Source organism: Pangasianodon hypophthalmus, chromosome 10 (genome assembly GCF_027358585.1).
Source record: "Pangasianodon hypophthalmus isolate fPanHyp1 chromosome 10, fPanHyp1.pri, whole genome shotgun sequence".
NCBI classification, from domain to species: domain Eukaryota; kingdom Metazoa; phylum Chordata; class Actinopteri; order Siluriformes; family Pangasiidae; genus Pangasianodon; species Pangasianodon hypophthalmus.
In genome coordinates this window covers 20,220,328-20,242,645 of record NC_069719.1, presented here as the reverse complement: position 1 = coordinate 20,242,645, position 22,318 = coordinate 20,220,328, and the positions used below count along the sequence as shown (strand labels likewise).

Here is a 22,318-nt window from a genome sequence, read left to right as displayed (position 1 = left end):
TCCTTCACATTGTAGTGTTTTCCCTCCTCTAACAAACCCACTTTAAGTCAGGAATGGCTGCTAATTAGCTGATTAGTTGAATCAGCTGTGTTCGAGCAGGGAAATGCTAAAAAATATTAAAATGTGCAGGACTGAGATACTCCAGGACCAGGGTTGGGAGTCTGTGCCCCACAGTGTTAGTATTTTGCTATTTTTCTAAACACACTCCATTTCGTTCGGTCACCCCTGAGTCTAAGCCCCTCATTGCACTTATATATGTTATTAAAGGTTTTTAGGGGAATTGATTTTTTAATTTAAGTGGTCAAATTTCAAAAACCGCTGCTATGACACTTTTGCCACATTCTTTTCTAGTCAGAGCCAGGGGGAAATGAAAGCTCCATTTGAAATAAGTTATTAGTAATGTGGCAGGCAAGTGCTATTATGCCATAAAATACTCTGTAAGAGTCTATCATGTTCCTGTATGCAATTCTGTTATTATCCTGGGGATGAAAATGAAATTGTGTATTATTATATGGGCTCACCTGGACCCCAGCACTAGGAGGGGTCAAAATGGAGTTGGCTGAATGAAGAAACCCAATTTATTGAAAAGCGAAGGGGAAAAGGCCTTAGGCTAATACATATGATGTGACACAGTCACAGTCTTGTTGATGATGCAATGAGCAGGTTAAACTGTGACTGGACTGGAAACAGAGCTAGCACCTTAGCAACCCTGCTTGTCTGTGTGCACACTGGAGTGTTTCTGCCTAATTATTGAGACACAAATAACAGGTATAATAGCCACATTCACTGTTGGCTGTGTGGTATTTTCACGCAATGTCCATGAGTGAGGTTGAAGAGCCACTTGTCACTTGTCTGAGCGCATAGAGATCCTACTCTTTCTCCTCTCAGCAGCACCAGTAGGACACATGATTTAAGTGGCTGTTAAGAATGCAACTAAGTGGCGCAATGCGCTGCTGATGGACAGGAGACAGAACCGCTTGCATTAGTAGCCATTTGGCCTGTAGGTTTTATTTTTTTAAGCTATTTCCCTTTTAATAGTGAATCATCAGCCACTAACTGTTACTGTTCATTTCAAATCATTTGCTCAGATACCATCTCTACATTGTTATAAGCAGTCGACTGATGTGAAATGGAATTCTGACAGTCTGTATGCACCACACTGAGTACAAGACACAACAGAGATAAAAGTCTAATGACAGGTTCCTCATGCCTGTTATTTAGAGCCATTTGCCATCCTGTGGAGTTCTGGAAATTGTCTCAGTGTCTCTGGTGTGCAGATGGAGTCCATTAGAGGTCATTTCTGTGACACTAACCTGTAATAGGTTACAGAGTATTTCCGACCTACGAAGAAATTGCATTTCATTTAAGGACTCTATTAGCATTTGAAAACATTATAAGACTATTATATGTAGGGGTTCTGGGATATGCCAGACAGCCATGTTCTAGTTTCCCACACTACAGATCTACCAATTATGTTATATTATATATTATATTATTACCATATATTACATTATCGTGTCATTCATTATACAATCATTATACAATGTTTAGTTCTTTCAGTGTATCTCTGTATTAATATGTATTTAAATACAGTGGATATAAAAAGGCTACACACCCCTTTTAAAATTGCAGGTTTCTGTCATGCAAAAAATTAAACCAAGATTAATGACGGCAGATCTTTTTCTACCTTTACTGTGATATTACAAACAACAACAAGTAAAAAACAAATAGAAACATTTTAGGGGAAAAAAGAAAAGGAAAAAAACTTACAATAACACAATAGGGGTGTTCAGTGTTTCTATATCCACTGTGTGTGTCCTTTACAGACAGACCTCACTATCTGCCTGTGGCATACAAAACCATACCATAGTGTGGCAATCCAGAATAATTTACATGATTAAGTCTTATAGGAATCAACCATGAACAAAAACATCACAGATGACTGAAGGCAACTCTGTGATTTAGTGCCATTGCATATGAACTCCTATATATAAATGAAGACATTCCATAGGTAAAACTTTGTCAACAAACTTTGTCATTGTGCTAGGGCAGTGGACACGTTTCTGACCTAGTGACTGGAAGGTTGCGAGTTCAAGCCACTGGGCTCTGAAATCTGCTCAACTATAGCTTTGGATAGACTTTTGCTTCACCTGGAAGTTGTTTTGGATAAAAAAAGTACCTGTCTAGTGAATAAATGCTCATTTGAAAGATGATTTTCTAAGTGTGTGTCACACATACAGTAGAACCTACTATATGAAACTGAGCTGAATAAAGTATCTGTGTTAAATTTACTCTTGTGTGGATTAGCTGCATTTCTCATAGCAAGCCCGTTCCCTGTTCCTCATTCTAGCAAGCCAGTTCTAATTGTTAATAATGAGTTACTTGGCAATGTTGTAAGAGTCCTGTAATATTTCACTGCTGGATTTTTGAACTACTGGAAGCTGGGAAGGGGAGAGTAGGCTAGAGGTTTCTTTCAAAGACAGCACTGACCGGAGACCGTGGGCTCGTAGCTCCTTGCTAGTGCGTAACCTTTCCAAGTCCTCCACATCACGGAACAGGAAGAAGACATCTTTGCACTCCGGATGAGTCTCGAACAACCTGTTGCCAAGACAACAAAACAGATACCAGGAACACGTATGACATATGAGGTGGCACTGGACCTCAGTGACCCCTCTCACTTACAGTGAGGGGAAATAATTATTTGGACATTTTTGTTTTTTAATATTCTTCCAGTCATCATATCATGTCTTTTAACATTGTACTTAAATGTGAACAAAAAAGTATGTAGTTATAAGCATTTATAAACCAAGATATTTTTAAAAAACACAATTGATAGGGAAAATCAGACACTATATTGAAATTATATATACAGTATATAAAGGTTACATGAAAATTCCAGAATAAGAAAGTTACAAGAAAGTTCTAGATATAAAAGCTGCAAAAAATGCAAATTGTACCTGGTGTTATTATAAAAGCCATTGGTCAGGAAGATTTCACATAACAAATAGCAATCATGATGAAGGTAAAGGAACTTCCTAAAGTTCTCAGGGACAACATTATTAAACAACACTTGAATGGAAGATGCTACAGAGCCATAGCAAAGACTTTAAACATCCTTGCCAGTATGACTGGTTTGATAATATGCAGGTGGAAAATTCACAGAACCACAACTGATCGTCTCTGGTCAGGTGCATGCTAATGATAAAGATGGTAAGAGAAAAACCAACAGTCACTCAAAAAGAGTTGCAGGATGACCTGAAAGCAGCATGAACAACAGTTACACAGATATCAATAAGCAATGAACTGCACAGCAATCTTCTCCATTCATACACCCCACACAAAACTCACACAGAGACACAGAGATGTGCATTTAAAGAACTAATTTGGAACAATGTCCTCTGGTCAGATGAAACACAAATACTAAACTCTTTGGCAATAATTCAGCTTGTCATGTTTGGAGAAAGAAGGGTTGCGAGTATGCCCCCAAGAACATCATACCCACAGTGAAGTACAGAGGTAGGAGCATCATATGGGGCAGAGTCTGTGCAGATGGTACTGGAGCATTCACCTTGTTGAAGGAAACATGGAATGGAGCGATGTACTGGGACATATGGAGGTCATATTGTTTACAAATCTCAACATGTTTTTGATCATTATTGAGGTGCAGACATTTGCATATTAGGCAAAATGTTAGTGTAAAGAGCTAAATGGTCCAAAAGGCAACTGCTTAGGGCGTAAGAAAACAAAGCATTGTTAAACAGAAGTTTCACTGTACCCCTTATTTTACAAAAGATATGTATGTTTTTGCACTTAAAAACAAGAGTAGTGCCACTGAAAATTTATGGCGGATTTTGAAATTGTGAGTCCATCAGACGGACACTCGTACCCTTGAGCAATTGAAGAAAATTTGCCAAGAGGAATGGGCCAAACTTCAACCACTATGCTGCAAAAAGCTAATTACTTCTTAGCAGATGTCTCGAAGCTGTAACTGGCAACAACAGCTTTGCAGCAAAGTACTAATGTTGGTAATTTGTGGTGTCTGAATACTTTTTTCCCCCTATCATCTTTGATTTTTTTTCCTGTTTTTGCTTGCATTATTTGTCTGCATAGATGTGTTAGACATCAGCTGCTGTGCTTTGAATTTATACAGCCCTTACACTGGCTCTTTATACACTATTTTGGAAGTATTGTGTGTACTACTGAGTGAACTACTGAGTGTTATTGCCAATGATTCTACACAGACAACACAGAAAAATTATTGGCCCTCTTCAGGAACATGAGCAACAATGAACAGCTCATGCAATGATATTTCGAGTTTCCGTGTATGAGGATGATGTACAGTTTTATTTTTGTTAAATGATACAGTACTGTTTAAAACATAAAACATTTTGTTAAGTAGTGCAATTTTATTTTTGCAAAACCGTAAGAAGTTAAATAAAATAGCAAATCCAAAACATCCATAAGAATATGCTAGTCCTGAATCATTTGGGGTGGGATGTTGGATCATCCTTCAAGAAGCATATCTTCCAGTTCTTTGAGGGATGAGGGAGGTGGATATCTGCTTTGTAGTCTCCAGAACGTCCCACAAAGATTTACTGATGTTTAAATTTGGTGACTGCGGAGGCCATGGAAGACCTTGTCCTGGTGTTTATCAAACCACTGGAATAATTGTACCAGTATGTATTGGGACATTATTATCCTGGAATCGCCTTGTTTACCAGCTGATAAATGACCATGTAAAGCAATCCAAATTAGATCTAATGATTTCATAATGGCTGTCCAGGCCATTATGAATCCCCCAGTGTACCCAACAGATGTCAGCAGACATTGTGCTCTGAAGGCATCCTTTGGCTTTTTCAAACATAAATCCATCCTGATGTTGGAATTATTTTGAAACTTGACTCATCAGACCTCAATACTTTCTCCATCGCTCAGGGGTTCATGTTTTGTGCTCCTCACACCACGTTCACAATTCTTTGCACACTGACATTTGATATGAAATGTTTCCAAATGGCAGCCTTGCTGTGAATTCCAGCTTTGTCATAGAGGAGCGCATTCAGTTCTGTGGTTGTTTTTATGTGTATTTTTAGGGCCCTTAGCAACTATCCTGTAAAGTGTCCCTGTCAGTGAGCTTCGACTGCAACCACTGTTCATCTTTGTTAATGCTGTTTGTCCATGTTTTCATATGCTGAAGACTTTTGAGACTGTTACCCTTGAAATATTAAATAAATTCCTGTTTTTGTGACTGATGAACCTGTAATTTGGGCACCAACTTCTTGGATCTCTCATTGGATCTCTCCAAAGTGCTAATCCTCAGGTCTCTTTTATAACTGATACACGCTTTTAGTTTGCAATCAACCTAATGTAGCTCACCTATGCTGCTGTGCTTGTAATTGTGATTTAGTCACTTTAAAGTCAGTGTCCTTTTTCATATGGCATTTATTAGTTATTCATCCCAATATTACTGAAAACAGCCAGATTTAATATTTGGTGAAGCCTCCCTTGAAGAGACTATGTCTTCTCCTGTAATGTTGAAGAACACTAGAAGAATGTTAGATTACTCCTTGATGCAAAACATTGCACACTTCTTTATATTCTTGCCCCACATTTTACAGCGAGTACGGGCGCTTACATTCCTTGTATGAACAGGACATCTCTCTTCTCTCTCTTTTTCCCGATGCAGATGATTGATTTTGGTCTGACACCCACACAAAATTTCAGTCGTTGTTCCAGTGATCAAAAACAAAAAAGATCTGGTTCACAAAAATTGGATTTGAGGGTTAGCTTATTAAAGTAAGTCAAGATTCACGTAAATACGGATTTATTAATTTCAGAAACAGGGTTTGGGCAAAATCAAGATAACTTACACAAAAGTAATCAATTACTTACTTAATTACTTACAATAATTACTAACTTATTCTCTGAAACAAACCTACAAAATGGCAGTTTAAATGGAGTGAAGTAGAGCTAGATGTCCATGCTGTAGCTATTTGGAAGCAAGTGGAGAATCCAATCATATGTGTAATCAGTGAAGAAAAAAAATGTCCTGTTTTTAATTTCTTTCTTTCATTTTTTTTTTCTTTTAAACATTTTACTGACAGAGATTCAACTGATTGTAATGATTTAAGCCAAATGGATAATAAAGAAGTATTAAAAATATAATCTTCAAAGAAAGCATAATATCTTCAGTGTACAGACATCTTTTTTTATTACTATGGTTATTGGCTAAATGTGACTGCAGTTGTATATTTTTTTTCCTTTTTTCAAGGATGACAAATATTCTTTGGGGATTTCACTAATCATGCCACATATGGTTTTGAGAAAAACTATTATTCAAAAATAAGAATGATTGTGACAAATGATGTTCAGTTGTAGAAAACTGAATTGTGTGTAATGTGTAAGTCTTTACTGCACATTCTCTTGAACAGTACCAATAATTCTGGAGCTGATAGGCCATACTCATGTTTATATATATAGAATTTTTATTTAAACATCTAGACCCAACTATGACCAAGGCCTCATTTGCAATGGATCCCTGCAGCAGCAACATCAACAACACTGATAGTTTTTGAAAATTATCTTACACACTCAGGTCCCTTAATAATATCTTAAAAAGACTCCAAGGGTTAGAGTCATATTACATTCGCCCAGAATATATTACACAGAGAATGGAAAATATAATTAAAAACTGCTATGATACAAAAGGGATTAATTTTTCAGAAAATTATATTTCAAACCATTTCTAATGTTGAATGTTCCCTAAAGGTATTGGGGAATTCTCTGCAGTCATGCTTAGTAATTAAACAGAAGTAAACAATACACAAAATACAGTGTCTCTCCATCTGCCTATTACATCAAACGTATTCGTAACATAACTGGCAAATCTAGCTATTAGAGAGAAATGTTAGCACAGAAAACATCAATCTCCATCAACATTAACAAGTGATTTTTTTTAAAAATGTGGAGCTCTAAGAACAGATGGAACTCTATGCCAGAAAACAGGCCCCCAAGACATTAAATTAGTGTGCATGCTTTTCTGAAGTCTTGCTGTTGCTGTGTTGCAGTTGGGATAAGCCTGAGATTTGGGATGGTGTCATCCAAAATCCTTTGGCATGGATGTAGAGGAAATGTAATTGCTTGGGAGGAAAACTGCTTAGGGGAAAACTTTGTATTTGGTGTTGGGAACAACTTGGCTTTGAGGTTCCAATGTTTTGAATCAGAGAGCAAGTCAGCTATAGCATTTAGGCTATCTGGAATATGCAAGACTCTGAGGATGCTCTACTGAATACCAAGCAAGATGACAAAGAAATGGCATAAGGATTAGAGAATGAAGAAGTTATTTTTCTGTCTATAACATCGGATAGGCTGACTCCAGAGTACAGCTATGATGAGAGTATGGCTCGCAGTGAGCGAGTTCAGCAGGCTGAGGACCTCTGTAAAAACCACTGAAACCAACAAAGAGCTCACAATGTTTAATCAAGTGGTAACAGAGGAGAAGCCAACACTAAAGTTACATAAGTCAGTCTTTGTTCAGTTTTGGAGCAAAGGGACTGATAGAGCAAGTGAACTATGAAATCAGGGTACATAGGTGGGGAAGAAGTTCGTGTTTGGGACATCAGGAAGTCGACAAAGTCAGAACTGAGGAAGCTTGAGGAAGGGAGGTTTGAAAGGAGGCAGTGTCTAGATGGATGCAAGGAATTCCAGAGAGGAACAGGATATGATGATGCAAAAAGAAACTAATGAAGCAGAGAGGTAGAGGAAATAAAGTAGACAATATCAGACTCAGAAGTCCCTAAAAGTAAGTGTCAGCATATAAGGGAAAATGAGAATAAAAAAGTGTGCTATGGGTGTTTAAGAAAGGTGTGGCAAAGAGTAGAAGTGGCAGATTGTGTACAGAATTGTAGAATGAAAGTAACCATGATGAAAAGTAGAGTGGATTTTTATTGTTCTAGATTTTCCCAATCACAGGGAATCTTTATAGATATCTGTACTTTAGGAAGGCAAGGAAAACCTAGGATGGAGCTTAAAGGGCTAAGAAACCAAGGTGTGGTTTCAAGACCCAGCAGCTGACCTGCTCTATCCATCAGTGGGAATCCAAATTTGTTTATATACGAGATCTAAGAATTCTAGTCAGGAATGAGCATACCGTGATAGATACCATGCTAATCATTACACTGTAGGTAAAAGAGACAAGTTTGTTATACTACTCAACAGTCAGTGGTTAATCAAAAATGGGAGCAGGAGCTTGTCTCAAAGAATTTATGGGTAACAGAACAGCAGAAGTAGATTAAAAAACATTACAGTTGTAGCACTATAAATATTTATTAGTTCATATATTTTCAAAAACACATGTTTAGAACAACACCAATTAACTTGGTGGGCCAGATGAACATGAAATGAATGCTGGCTTTACAGGCAGTTTTTTAAACTGTATTTATGAGTCATTGATTTCTTTCCAAATTAACCAGATAATACCATATCAAAGCACATTGGGGTTAGTTTGTACATACCAAAGTACGTGATGCCTGCAAGCCCCAGCTAGCTGGGCCAAACCAAAAAGTCAGTTTAGTATACCAATAACACATCAACAGCTCTGTTTAAAAGTGTTCATTTTGTTTATTTGGGTGTCAGACCAAGATGGCGGCGCGATCAGACGCAGCGGCTACTCCGGGTCCTAAAGACGGTGCTTTTATGTCTTTTAATCTCTCCTCTTCGTCTCCAAATAATCTCACTTTACCGCTAATTCATAAGGAAAAAACTTCAAAACACATCTATGATCGCCAAAGCCTTTTGGAAATTGGCAGTGCATACAAACACCAACTCTCGCCGGCAGCTACTAAGAAGCTTTGAGGCCTTTGTCTACTGCTGAAGCCTGACCTCGAAACTGCTGTCTCGTCCACTGTCGCTACCTGCACAAGGCGGCGTTGCAAGCGGTGTGAGAGAGGACGGAAACGCAGTAAGTGCGGAGGTATACGAGCTATGCTAAGGGCTAACCCCACAAGACCGGCTCTTCCAACACTTACGCTCTCAAATGTTCGCTTGCTGGAAAATGGACTTAATTCAACTCAGTCGGTCTACACAGCGAGAGACAAGGGATTGCTGGGTTTTTGTCTTCACTGAAACATGGCTAAACGACAACATCCCGGACTCCACCATTCAGCTGCACGGGCTAACCTGCTACCGAGCGGACAGAGATTCATCACTGTCTGGTAAGGCTCGCGGAGGAGGCTTGTGTGTGTATATCAACAAAGAATGGTGTAACAATGCTGTGGTAGTATCAAAACACTGTTCGTCGCTGGCGGAGTTTAGGTTTGTGAAGTGTTGACCGTTCTATCTGCCGAGGCAGATCACGGCTATCGTCATTGTTGCTGTGTACATTCCCCAGTGTGCAAACGCTAAAGACGCGCTTCGCGAACTGTACAGCGCTATCAGCGAGCAACAAACAAACAACCCTGACGGCTTTTTCATTATAGCTGGTGACTTCAACCACGCAAACCTAAAGACAGTTTTGCCGAAGTTCTACCAAAATGTGAACTTTGCAACAAGGTAAAACAACACACTGGACTTTGTTTATACAACAGAGAAAAACGCATACAAGGCTGACCCCCACCTCGGATACTCGGACCACATCTCTGTTATGCTAATTCCAGCATACAGACCACCTCTCAAACTTGCCGAACCGGTTCAAAAGCAGATCACAGTATGGCCAGACGATGCTACCTCAGCACTGCAGGACTGCTTTCAGGATACAGACTGGAACATGTTCAGAGAGGCAGCCACCTACAACAATCACACAGACTTACAAGAGTACACCGAAACAGTGACTGCGTACATCAAAAAGTGCATAGAAGATGTGACAGTCACCAAGACCATCACCACACAGGCCAACCAGAAGCCATGGATGACAGCTGAGGTTCGCGGGCTGCTAAAAATCCGAGATGAGGCATTCAGATCAGAAGATAAGCCAGCTCTCAAAACAGCAAGAGCCAATCTGTCTAATGGCATCAAGAAGGCAAAACATCAATATGCTCAAAAAATCAACAATAACTTCAGTGACAGTAAAGACACCCGGACCCTGTGGCAAGCCATTCAGACCATCACTGGCTACAAGCCCCTGCCACAGGCCAGTGACGGATGCACTCAACCACTTCTACTCACATTTTGAGATACAGAAAGACACACCTGCACAAAAACTACACACATCTCCAAACGACCAAGTGCTCTGTCTCTCTCCAGCCAATGTAAGAAAGACCTTGTCCAGGATCAACCCACATAAGGCTGCGGGCCCTGACAACATACCTGGCCGTGTACTAAGAGATTGTGCTGCACAGCTGACGGATGTCCTAACAGATATCTTCAACACCTCGCTGAGCCAGGCAGTCGTCCCCACATGTCTCAAATCCACCACCATAATTCCAGTACCAAAGAAGTCACCTGTGTCCTGCCTGAATGACTATCGTCCCATAGCACTGACCCCAATCATGATGAAGTGCTTTGAGAGGTTAGTCATGCACCACATCAAGTCTAGTCTCCCAAACACGATGGACCCATTCCAGTTTGCATACTGTCCAAACCGTTCCAATATGATGCAATATCCTCCACTCTCCACCTAGCTCTTACTCACCTGGAACAGAAAGACTCTTATGTTAGAATGCCGTTCATCCATTTCAGCTCAGCATTCAACACAATAATCCCTCAGCAGCTTATCGACAAACTAAACTTGCTTGGCCTCAACTTACCCCTCTGTAATTGGATCCTGGGCTTTTTAACTGAAAGACCTCAGTCAGTCTGTGTCGGCCAAACACCTCCAGCACTACCATACTGAGCACAGGTGCCCCACAGGGCTGTGCGCTCAGCCCGCTGCTCTTCACGCTGCTGACTCAAGACTGCACTGCCAAGTTCAGCTCCAACCACATCATCAAGTTTGCTGATGACACAACTGTGGTAGGCCTCATCAGAAACAACGATGAAACACACTACAGAGAGGAAGTGGCACAGCTGGCTGAATGGTGCGGTGTTAACAACCTGTCCCTCAATGTGAGTAAGTCAAAGGAGGTTGTGATGGACAGAAGAAACTCTGTTGACGACCCCCCACTGACCATCGACGGCTCGGCCCTGGAGAGAGTCAGCAGCACTAAATTCCTGGGAGTGCACATTACAGAGGATCTCACCTAGACCACCACCATCACGTCACTCAACAAGAAGGCCCAACAGCGCCTCCACTTTCTCCACGAGTTAAAAAGAGCAAGTCTCCATCCACCCATCCACTCCATCCACTGCAATTTCCATACCAGCTGCATCACTGTCTGGTATGGAAAATGCAGTGCTGCTGACCGCAAGACCCTACAGCGGACAGTGAACACAGCTGCAAAGATCATCGGTGCCCCTCCCCCCTCCATCCTGGACATTTTCCTTGCATGATGCTCTAGCAAGGCTACCAGCATCGTGAAGGACCCTACCCATCCCTCCCACAATCTCTTCCAGCTCCTGCCATCAGGTAGAAGGTACCGGAGTATCAAAGCTCGCTCTGTCGGATTGCTTAACAGCTTTTGCCCCCAGGCTGTGAGAGCCCTCAACTCCAATCTCCCTGTCCCCCTCTGAAACCTCATCCACAACCCTACCTCCTGAAACCATGAACACCTCATACCCTCCCCCCAACTCACGAAAAACTCACAATCTGTTAAGTGCAATTCTAAGTGTGCTACACACAGGTGAGTGGGCTATGTAGTAACACACTCTTTTCTCTGAATGTACACTGAACACTTTTTATAGACACTCTCTCACACAAAAGACTCAGTTTCATAATATATGTTTACTTGTGCATTGCACTACAAATCATCTTGCACTATGCAGTGCTTCCCCCAAAATATCTCTTTTGCACAATTTCATGTACAAAATACCTCTTTTGCACAATTTCATTTACAGTATCTATGTAAAGTTTTTATTAAGTATGTATAGTCGACTTAAATGTTTTTCTTATACCTCTATGTTCATATTTATGTTTAACTTGTATGTAGCACCGTGGTCCTGCGAGACACTACATTTCGTTCCACTATATGTCCACACATGTAGCAGAATGACAATAAAGCTCGACTTGACTTGTATTTTGCAAGTGTTCACCCCCTTGAACTTTTCCACATTTTGTAGTGATACAACCTGAAACCGAATTTAATTGAGACTATATGTAAAATTTTTATCTTCCTAATGAAGAAAGAAGTTGCATATCATTAGCATATTTTATCAGTAGTCCCCAGTGGACTAACTCTTTTTTTCGAATCTTTCAATTCAGTTATGGTCCACAAGAAGATTTTAATTTAGAACACAAATTCTAAATTCATTTGGTGGAGTGGATTAGAAGCTGTATCAGGCCAGTTGTGAGCTTTAAGGATATCGACTTTACATTCCTCTTTGCAGAACTCTTTTTCAGGTTGGATGGAGAGCACTGCTGCGTTGCTGTTTTCAGGTCTCTCCAGAGGTGTTCAATCAGATTCTAGTCTGGGGTCTGGCTGGACCATTAAGGACATCAAGTCAAGTCAAGTGGAGTTTGTCATTTCAACCATATACAGCCAGTTAGGACATAGTGAAACGAAACAACGTTTCTCCAGGACCAAGGTGCTACATGACACAAACACAGAACAACACAGAACTACAAGGGACTACATAAATTTATACATAAAGTGCACAAGTGCAAACATGTGCAGACAGCACAAGACAGTACAATGACTACTGGGGTAAACAATGGGCACAGTAAGTCCCAGTGCAGCGCCGACCAGTACACAGTTTTATTAGAAAGTAAATCCAGTGATAATAGTGCAAAGAGTACAATATAAGTTTCTGTAGGTGTAACCTTAAGAAGTATCAGCCTATGTACAGTATAATAAATATTTGTAGCAGCATAATGTAATGCGGGGATGTGCGAAAAAATTGCAAAGAGGATGGAGTGTGTTCTTTCAGTCCAGTCCAGGTTCTGAGTATTGAGGAGTCTGATGGCATGGGGGAAGAAACTGTTGCACAGTCTGGTCGTGAGGGCCCGAATGCATCGGTACTGTTTGCCAGACGGCAGGAGGGTGAAGAGTGTGTGAGGGGGTGTGTGGAGTTGTCCACAATGCTGGTGGCTTTGCGGATGCAGCGTGAGGTGTAAGTGTCTGCGATGGAGGGAGGAGAGACCCCAATGATCTTCTCAGCTGTCCTCACTATCCGCTGAACGATCTTGCGTTCCGAGACAGTGCAAACCAGGCAGTGATGCAGCTGCACAGAATGCTCTCGATAGTCCCTCTGTAGAACATGGTGAGAATGGGGGGTGGGAGATGTGCTTTCTTTAGTCTTCTCAGAAAGTACAGGCGCTGCTGGGCTTTCTTTGTTGTGGAGCTGGTGTTGAGTGACCAGGTGAGGTTCTCCGCTAGGTGAACATCAAGAAATTTTTTTGCTATTGACGATCTCCACGGAGGAGCCGCCGATGTTCAGCGGAGAGTGGTCATTCTGTGCTCTTCTGAAGTCAACAACCATCTTTTTAGTTTTGTCCACATTTAGAGACAGGTTGTTGGTTCTGCACCAGTCTGTTAGCCGCTGCACCTCCTCTCTGTATGCTGACTCGTCGTCCTTGCCGATGAGACCCAGTCGTGAGTCAGCAGAGTGAACAGCAGTTGTAAGTGCAATGGGACAGCAGACGTTGAGGCAGGACACTGAAGACTTCTTTGGCACGAGGATGATGGTGGTGGCCTTGAAGCACGTCGGAACGACGGCGCTGCTCAAGGTAGTGTTGAAAATGTCTGGTCTGCACATCCTCTGAGCACTCTGCCAGGAATGTTGTCTGGTTCAGCAGCCTTCCGCGGGTTGACTCTGTGTAGAGTCTTCCTCACATCGGCCGTGGTTAGGCACAACACCTGGTCATTGGGAGGAGGGGTGGTCTTCCTCGCTGTCACATCATTCTGCGCCTCGAACTGAGCGTAGAAGTTGTTCAGTGCATCTGGGAGGAATCATTACTGTCATAGGCAGGTGATTTTGTTTTGTAGTTGGTGATGGCCTGGATGCCCTGCCACATGCGCCAAGTGTCTCTGTTGGCCTTGAAGTGGTTATGGATTCTCTGTGTGTGTATGCGCTTTGCCTCTCTGATGGCCCGGGACAGTTTGGCCCTCGCTGTTCTTAGGGCCACCTTGTCGCCTGCTCTGAAGGCGGAGTCTTGGGTCCTCAGTAGCGCAGGCACCTCTGCAGACATCCACGGCTTCTGGTTGGAGCATGTGGTGATGATTTGGAGACAGTGACATCATCAATGCATTTGCTGATATAGCTGGTCACTGATGTCGCGTATTCCTCCAAGTTGGTGTAGTCGCTGTCAGTTGCCGCTTCCCTGAACATGTGCCAGTCAGTGTGTTCAAAACAGTCCTGGAGAGCAGAGATGGCTCCTGTTGGCCAGGTTTTCACCTGTTTCAGAACCGGTTTGGAGCGTCTGACTAGCGGTCTGTATGCTGGGATTAGCATAACAGAGATGTGGTCTGAGTAGCCGAGGTGGGGGTGGGGCTCCGCCCGGTACGTGCCGGGGATGTTTGTGTAAACAAGATCCAGCGCGTTCTCCCCTCTCGTTGCAAACTCTACATGCTGATGGAATTTAGGGAGCACTGACTTGAGATTTGCATGGTTGAAATCTCCGGCAACAATAAACAGTCCTTCAGGGTGAGAATTCTGCAATTCACTAATAGCCCCATACAGTTCACAGAACGTGTCTTTAGCATTGGCATTGGGGGGAATGTATTCATCGATTATGAGGATGGTGGTGAATTCCCGTGATAAAAAAAAATGGTCTGCATCTAACAGTCACAAACTACACCAGCAATGAGCAGTAACTAGAAACTAGCACCGAGTTCTTGCACCATTCCATGTTCATGTAAACACACAAGCCATTGCCGCAAGCCTTACCACACAGAGCTGTGTTTCTGTCGGCACGAAACGAGGCTAGCCCATCAAGCTGAATGGCGGCATCTGGAACTCTGTCACTGAGCCATGTCTCTGTGAAAACAAAGATGCAGCAGTCTCTAAACTCACGCCCCGTAGTTTGCTGGAGTCGGATGTAATCCAATTTATTAGAGAGCAGACATTGGAGAGCAGGACGGATGGGAGAGCCGGACGGCTAGGGTTTGTTTTTAGCCTAGCATGGACCCCCGCCCTCTTGCCTGCTTTTTCGCGCATCGCTTCCAACGTCCCCTCGCATGGTGACCGGCATCAGGCAACGCCGAAGCCTGGAAGCCTGGTCCCCACAGCAAGCTGAGCTCGCGTAGCTTCTCCAGCAGAAAACAAAAATAGCACCATTTTGGATCCGGAGTGGCCGCTGCATGCTACTGCCGTGCCGCCATCTTGGATCATCTTCCCAGACTTATCTTCGTTGTGTTTCGGGGCTGTGCTGTTTTGAAAACTGAACCTTTGCGCCAATCTGAGGTCCTCAAACATCTCTCTGTACATGGAACCTTTCATCTTTTGTTCTATCCTGATGCTGCCACCAGCACATTAGAGATTCGTGATTACACAATTGTACTTTTTGACTATATAGTATACAGTTTAGAAGGGAAATATCTGGTGTCACCCAGGTGAGGATGGGTTCCCTTTTGAGTCTGGTTCCTCTCAAGGTTTCTTCATGTTGTCTCAGGGAGTTTTTCCTTGTCACCGTCGCCTCTGACTTGCTCATTAGGGCTAATTTCATAAATTTAAAATTTATATCCTGAATTTATACATTTCTGTAAGGCTGCTTTGTGACAATGTCCACTGTTAAAAGCGCTATACAAATAAAATTGAATTTAATTGAGAATGTCTGGGTTCCTTCAGATGTGGCATTTAGGACATGAAATCCAATTGTGGTTTCATCATACCATAGAATTATGTTTGTCAGGGCTTCGGAGTCCCCTACATACTTTCTGGCCAACAACAAGCAAGCCCTGTCATTTTGCATTTTTCTCATACCCAAAGCTGGTGTTTAAAATTTGGGGGAAAAAAAAAAACAAAATGAAAAACACAAATAAAAATTAGTAGTAAACAAACAAACAAAAAACAGACTAGCTATCAAAGTCCTTCAAAAATTATAATGCATGTAATCGAAATGCAGTGACCTCATTGGCCTCCCAATAATGTTGAACTTTGGCCACAGCCCAAACAGAATGGTAGTCAGAATGGCACCAGGCACAATTATTGCAATCACCATGCCATAGATCTGTGGTGCTGCAGAGCTGCATAAAATGCCAGACAAATCGAGCACAGGCACATCATGACACAAAAGGTCTGGCAGCCAAATGGTATCAAACAGCAAGAAGAAACAAAACAGAGTAGACATCCTTGCCATCGATGAAAGCAACACACACAGAAATTGACCAGGTGTTGTACTCAATTCAAGGCCAGTGGACAAGCATCTACACGGAACACCAAAATTAGAAATCTCCTTGGCTCAAGCTCAGGCCTGAACAATAAAAATAACTTTACAATGTCTGAAAAGCAACAAAAGGACAAAAATCACAAAACATTAATACAAACAATCTTCTGGCATGTTCTTCTGTTGAGTGGTGACAGCAAAGGTGCAGACAGCATGCTCTGTACGGGAAAGGAAAACACATGATGCTTCTGCATGCTGGCTGCAGCTGGTTCTGTGCATTTTTATGTACGAGTGGTTAGAGACACATTGTGACTTCTCATTACACCCCTTTCTCCTGACGTGTTTCTGGTGCCTTGATCTGGTGCTGTTGAGCCATCCTTAACAATAACACCCACTGATATTCATTCAGTTATTCATCTTCAATAACTGCTTTATCCTGTGGATTCTAAGCCTATCCTGGGAAAGCTGGGTTGCAAGGTGTGAGTACACCCTGGACGGGACAACAGTCCATCACAACACCCTATGCACACACACACATTCACCCATTCATTCACACCTAAGAACAATTTAGAGTGGCCAATCTGCCTACCCCCATGTTTTTGGGAGGTGAGAGGAAACTAGAGAACCCAGAGGAAACCCAATGGACCTGAGGAGAACAATCCAAACAAAACAATCAAATAACAAGTAACCAGAGCTCAGGATTGAGTTGCTGCATCTCTGTCACACATATCTTCAGTGAATTAGTATCTTCATAATTAAATCTCCATGTGGAAGTTATTGAAACTATTAAGAGGAAAGGGTGATCATTAGGAAAATCTTTTGTCATATAAGTGATTTTGGTGTATTTATGGTGTGTTTCATGGCTATTCCTACCTGCTATGCTCTAAGTGAAAAGGTCTTTCCGGGGCACACTATAAGACAAATCTTCTTTGCCTACTCAAAAACATAAGTGGCATTTTTGTGGAATTTGTGGGTCATTTTTAAATGGGGTGGGCAGAACCCCACTGAACCCCTTGAGGTATCACAAAATGAACTTGCTTAAGTCTGTGCTCCAGAAAACTGGAAAAATGTCATCAGCTGTTTATGTTTTAAATCATTCTGTAAGAGGTTTATAGAGGTGAAATTTGTTTAGTCTATGAAAGAATAAGTGTCCATGCAGTACTTCCATGTAACCATTCTATCAATGTGATTTCCAGTCTTATGCAGTTTAAACCTGTTTATCTGTTATTCTGGCAGTGTTGCACTTTTCAGGCGGGGCTTTAGCATTGGGTTGTATGTTCAGACAGGGCCATAATATTAGTGAGCTAAAACCTGAAGCGTCTCATTTATCAAAGTGCGCATAGAACATATTCTAATTCTGGGCATAAGAACCACCAGTACACATAAGGAAATTAGCATTTGCGTAGTGGAAAGAAACACCCCCCAAATCACCAAATATGGAAAACAACTTCCATTTAAAATGTCCAGTAGCCTGCTCATGGCAATACTTGTTGTGATACTATGCAGCAGGTCAAAGAAGATGACTGACAATAATGAAGTAGAGTGAAATAAAAATGGTTTATTTGTCACTTGTCTAAGAAATGGTTTGTCTAAAAAATAAATATATTTATTTATTTTTTTTTTTCTTTCAGATTTTAGGGCTACATGTGTGTAATCTATTGCCCCAGTTACATTGAGAACACCTGGGTTGATGAAAATCCCTCATTATTATCATCTTTTCTGTTGCTCTATTTGGAAATGTATAGTGTATTGCACATGTATTGTATGTATTGCTGCATGAGCGTTATGGAATGCATGTAAGACGTGTCATTCACTCATAGTTGGTTGGGAAATGCCAGATCTGTCTCTAATTTCTTGTTGAAATGCTCCGGTGGCTTAAAAAAAAAAAGAAAAAAAAAAACACTCTAGATGAGAAATCAGCCAGAACTGCACTGGGCAAATGCATTTGACGGATGAGCCACTCACCACTCTCAGCACAGTGGCTCCTGTTTTTAAGAACCACATGTTCCCTGAAGAAAGCTGTGTGTGTCAAATCATCACACAAGGCATCATCTCAATCAGTCTTTACATGTGCCTTTTATATGATTTTAATTTACAATTTATCTGTGTCACCTGTAGGTACCTTGTGAGTGCCGAAGGTCAGTGATTATTGTCAATTATGCTGATATGAATGACAATAAGTGGAGCTCCTCATAATCATTTTAAATGAGATTACACTTTTCTACCACTAGTTTACACACAAAATTATGCATAAGCACAGTTGAAAAATGAGACCCCTGGTGTAGTCATATTTGTTAGTGAGGTTAGGATCATGCTGCCACACGATTAGTTGTGCCTACACTGAATCACCAAGTCAATATTGACATAAGATCATCTGATTTATTTAGGGGTACACAGGTGTGAACCCCTGGGTAACTTACAGTAGTGCAGCCATCCGCCAGAGTTATGTCAGGTTTATGTGATATGTTTCATTCCCCTCCTTTAGGCCACCATGGTTACAAACATACGAGAGATTTCTCCTTTCTGAGAAATTATTTCTTTCCTAAAAAATGAATAATGACTATTGATCATAATGATCATGATTACAGATATGTGTATAGATCTTCCATCCTGTATACACATTATTTTTCCATCATGGATCCTGGTTTGTATTAATCTTCACCATGTGAGGATACTGACAGTCAATCGTCTGGCAGAAAGAGAGAGCCTGTTATCTTTCCCTCCCAGTGATTATTCCAAATTTGATTTATCATATTATTCTGAGGACCCCCTAGCCATTACTTGGAACTAAAACCCATAGGCCTTTCCCACTGTAGTGGATGACAAGAAATATTGTGAAGCTTCCCATCTAGGTGTGTTGTGGTTTGAAATTTTATTGTTATTCTTTCTTAGAAATATATTTTCAGAACAGCTTTTCTATAAAATCTTTTACATTGTCAGTATCTATCATGTTAATAGCTGACTATAAACTCTCTTACACTCTTAGCATTTTATCATGTTTTTCTTGTTAATAGATGACAGAGAGAGTGACAGTAGGGAAAGAGGGGTGTTTAAAAAAAAACAAACAAACAAAAACAAAGAAGTGTGCAGCCATAGCCAAAAAACGATCATACACTGTGCCTAAGCCATAAAATTGTGACAACCCTACTCCCACACCATCTTTTTTTTTTTGTCACTGACCCTCATCTAACTGCACAAAATAAAGGATTCGTATCCATTTAAAATGAGATATATGTCCCATTCATCTGACGTTTTTAAATGTGGTTCCTCATGACATTCATGAATCAGTCTTGATGTTAATTTGTTTATAAATTTGGAAAGGGCACCATGAATCCATATTAGTGTTTTAAAAAAAATCTAAATCTCTGAATGTGGCTTTATTGAAAACATACAATATATGCATAAGAAGTAAGCACTGTTTATCATGACTACATTTACTTTTTACAAGGATTTACTTTTTAATATTAAACCTAAAGGAGCCATAGGGACACAGAGACAATTCAGACTTCAATTTGATTATTTTGCAATCTAAACATCATGGGAGTTCTGGACATAAATGAACTGAGTATAATTCACCAGACAGAGAATATCATAGTAAATCATAACATGCCTCCAGTGTACCCTTGTGGTATCCTCGTGAAACAGAGACGCCCCAAGCAGTGGATTAGAGCACAATTTAATACAAGACCATATTTTGTCTGTGCCAATAAGAAGGAAAGATAATTTTAAGATTTCAGTGATAATTCAGTGGTGTAATTTTCAGCTTATACTCGTGGGCTGTGCAAATACGAAAAAGACACATTACATAGTCTGTAGGTCCTATGTTTCCTAGCTATAATACCAGACAGGTATGTGAATAATAATCCTTACATGGGTGACAGGTAGCAGAATATATACAGTATATTTAACACAAAATTTATCCAAAATAACTCTGATGCTTATACTGAAGCTCTTTCCAAAAGACTTTGCACTGCTTGACTCTACAGGGTGTCCCAAAGGTTTCCATATGTAGGGGAAATTAACACTTTTATGAAATAAAATTTTTCATTCTTAGTTTTATATATATATATATATATATATATATATATATATATATATATATATATATATATATATATATATATATATATATATATTTCCCTTCAAATAGCCTTTAAGAATGCCAAAAGAATAGCGTATTGAGATCCTTCTCATGGCTGGATCTGGAAGCTTTCACAAGGTTGTCATGGACTTTAACAGGAAACATGGCCAGCACATCACACACGACACTGTTAACAAACTTATTAACAAATTCAAAAAGACTGGAAGTAGATGTCCACATACATCCACTGACAAAGGCACAACCGACATGGTGCTGGTGTACATAGTCCCCTATGTATGGAGACTTTTGGGACACCCTGTATAGTATAAAGTTGTAGAAAAGTAATGATTTATAATCTCACTATCTGGTGTCACCTAGATGAGGATAGGTTCCCTTCTGAGTCTGGTTCTTCTGTTGGTTTCTTCCTCATGACATCTCAGGGAGGTTTTCCTTGCCACCATCACTTCTGGCTTGTGCATTTGGGGATAAATCTAAATTTTATATCTATATCTGGATATTGGTAAAGCTGCTTTGTACCAATGGCCATTGCTGAAAGTGCTATATAAAAAAATTTACTTGAACTGAATTGAATACACACTCCTGGGCAAAAAAAAACCCAAAATGACAAACTATTAAGATTTTAATGGTCTTAACAACAAATCATTGTTTGTCATGGACAGGAAATTAGCAAGAATTAAACACATAGATAAAGGAAGTTAGTATGGGAGAGCTTTTCTCTTTGATTTCTTTAAATGTTTAAACCTTGTGGCCCTTGATGAGCTGCATCATGTGTGGCAGATAACCAAATAATGACTAATCCTAATCCCAGAAGATTTTTTGGCTAATTTTGTATACCCAGACATGTGTTAGTTTGAATTTTACATCAAGCATTTTAAACATTAGCATGATTTTACCTTTACCTTAGAAGACTATATGAAGTTCCCTGTTTCTACTGTAGCTTAAAGTAAACCAGTAAAAAAAAAAAAAAAAAAAAAAAGTAAAATGGTGGCACAGGAGCTCTCAGGAGGGCATTTCTTTAATTCTTGCTCTTTTTCTGAGCTTAATTAAAAGCTTAATATTTGCCATTTTGAGCTTGGCCCATTTTCTTGCCCAGGAGTGTACAGCCTTGAATCCTTGAATACTCAGGAGCAAGCTGTTTTAAGAACCATAAAAAGTTATAACGTGGTTTGAAGTGACACTGACATCTTTGAAATGATTAAAGAATTAGTGGCCAACAAAAATGTTTTGCCATTTAACAATATATTTGAGGTATTCCCAGAGTAACACTAATAATAATAATAAGGCGCTTTCCTGTCGAGCTAAAAGAGCTAAAAGACAGAGCTGACAAACAAACAGAACAGAATGTTTGTGTATTAGCCTACAAGTATGTGTTTGGGTTTATAGATTTTATTCTGAATGCTTTGTATTTTATGTGAAAAAGAGCATTTTCAGAGGAAATTGTACCTTCTCACCTGACAAATACGATTATCCCAACTTTAGCAATATCCTCCTGAATAAGTTTCCATGACTCCTTGATCATGTGGATGTGCTCGCTCGTGAGATGCGGCGCTTCGTCTTCACTCGCGGCTTCCGTCGTTTTCTTGGGCGCCAAACCCAACCCTGAGATAGCACAACCCATCCCAAACAACCACCACAAACAGCACTCAAAACGCTACAAAACGCTGTAAAAGCTGCCTGGGAGTCTACTATGGGTGTAGTTTCGTTGAGTTGTACGAAATTTGCGGCAGACTTGCGTGTCTACTGTAAGCTAGTGTCCATGGACTAGCAGCAGCGCTTCTTCCCAGCCAGCCATCATCTCTCCAGACGCGCACTGAGCTCTGAGCTCTGAGGAGAGCAGCTGCACTTCACAACATGCAGCCTGCATC

The 22,318-nt window shown here is 40.7% G+C and overlaps 1 protein-coding gene across 1 annotated transcript in view; it reads right to left on the bottom strand.

Annotated features, from left to right (window-relative positions):
- xgb (x globin) overlaps positions 1-22,318 on the bottom strand; it is a 26,506-nt gene extending 4,188 nt beyond the window's left edge. Inside the window, exons 1-2 of the mRNA XM_026934419.3 lie at positions 21,905-22,318; positions 2,491-2,598 (exon numbers count right to left, since the gene is read on the bottom strand). Coding sequence (XP_026790220.2) covers positions 2,491-2,598; positions 21,905-22,071 — 275 coding nt within the window. The 5' untranslated portion in view covers positions 22,072-22,318. The remainder of the gene's footprint in view (positions 1-2,490; positions 2,599-21,904) is intronic.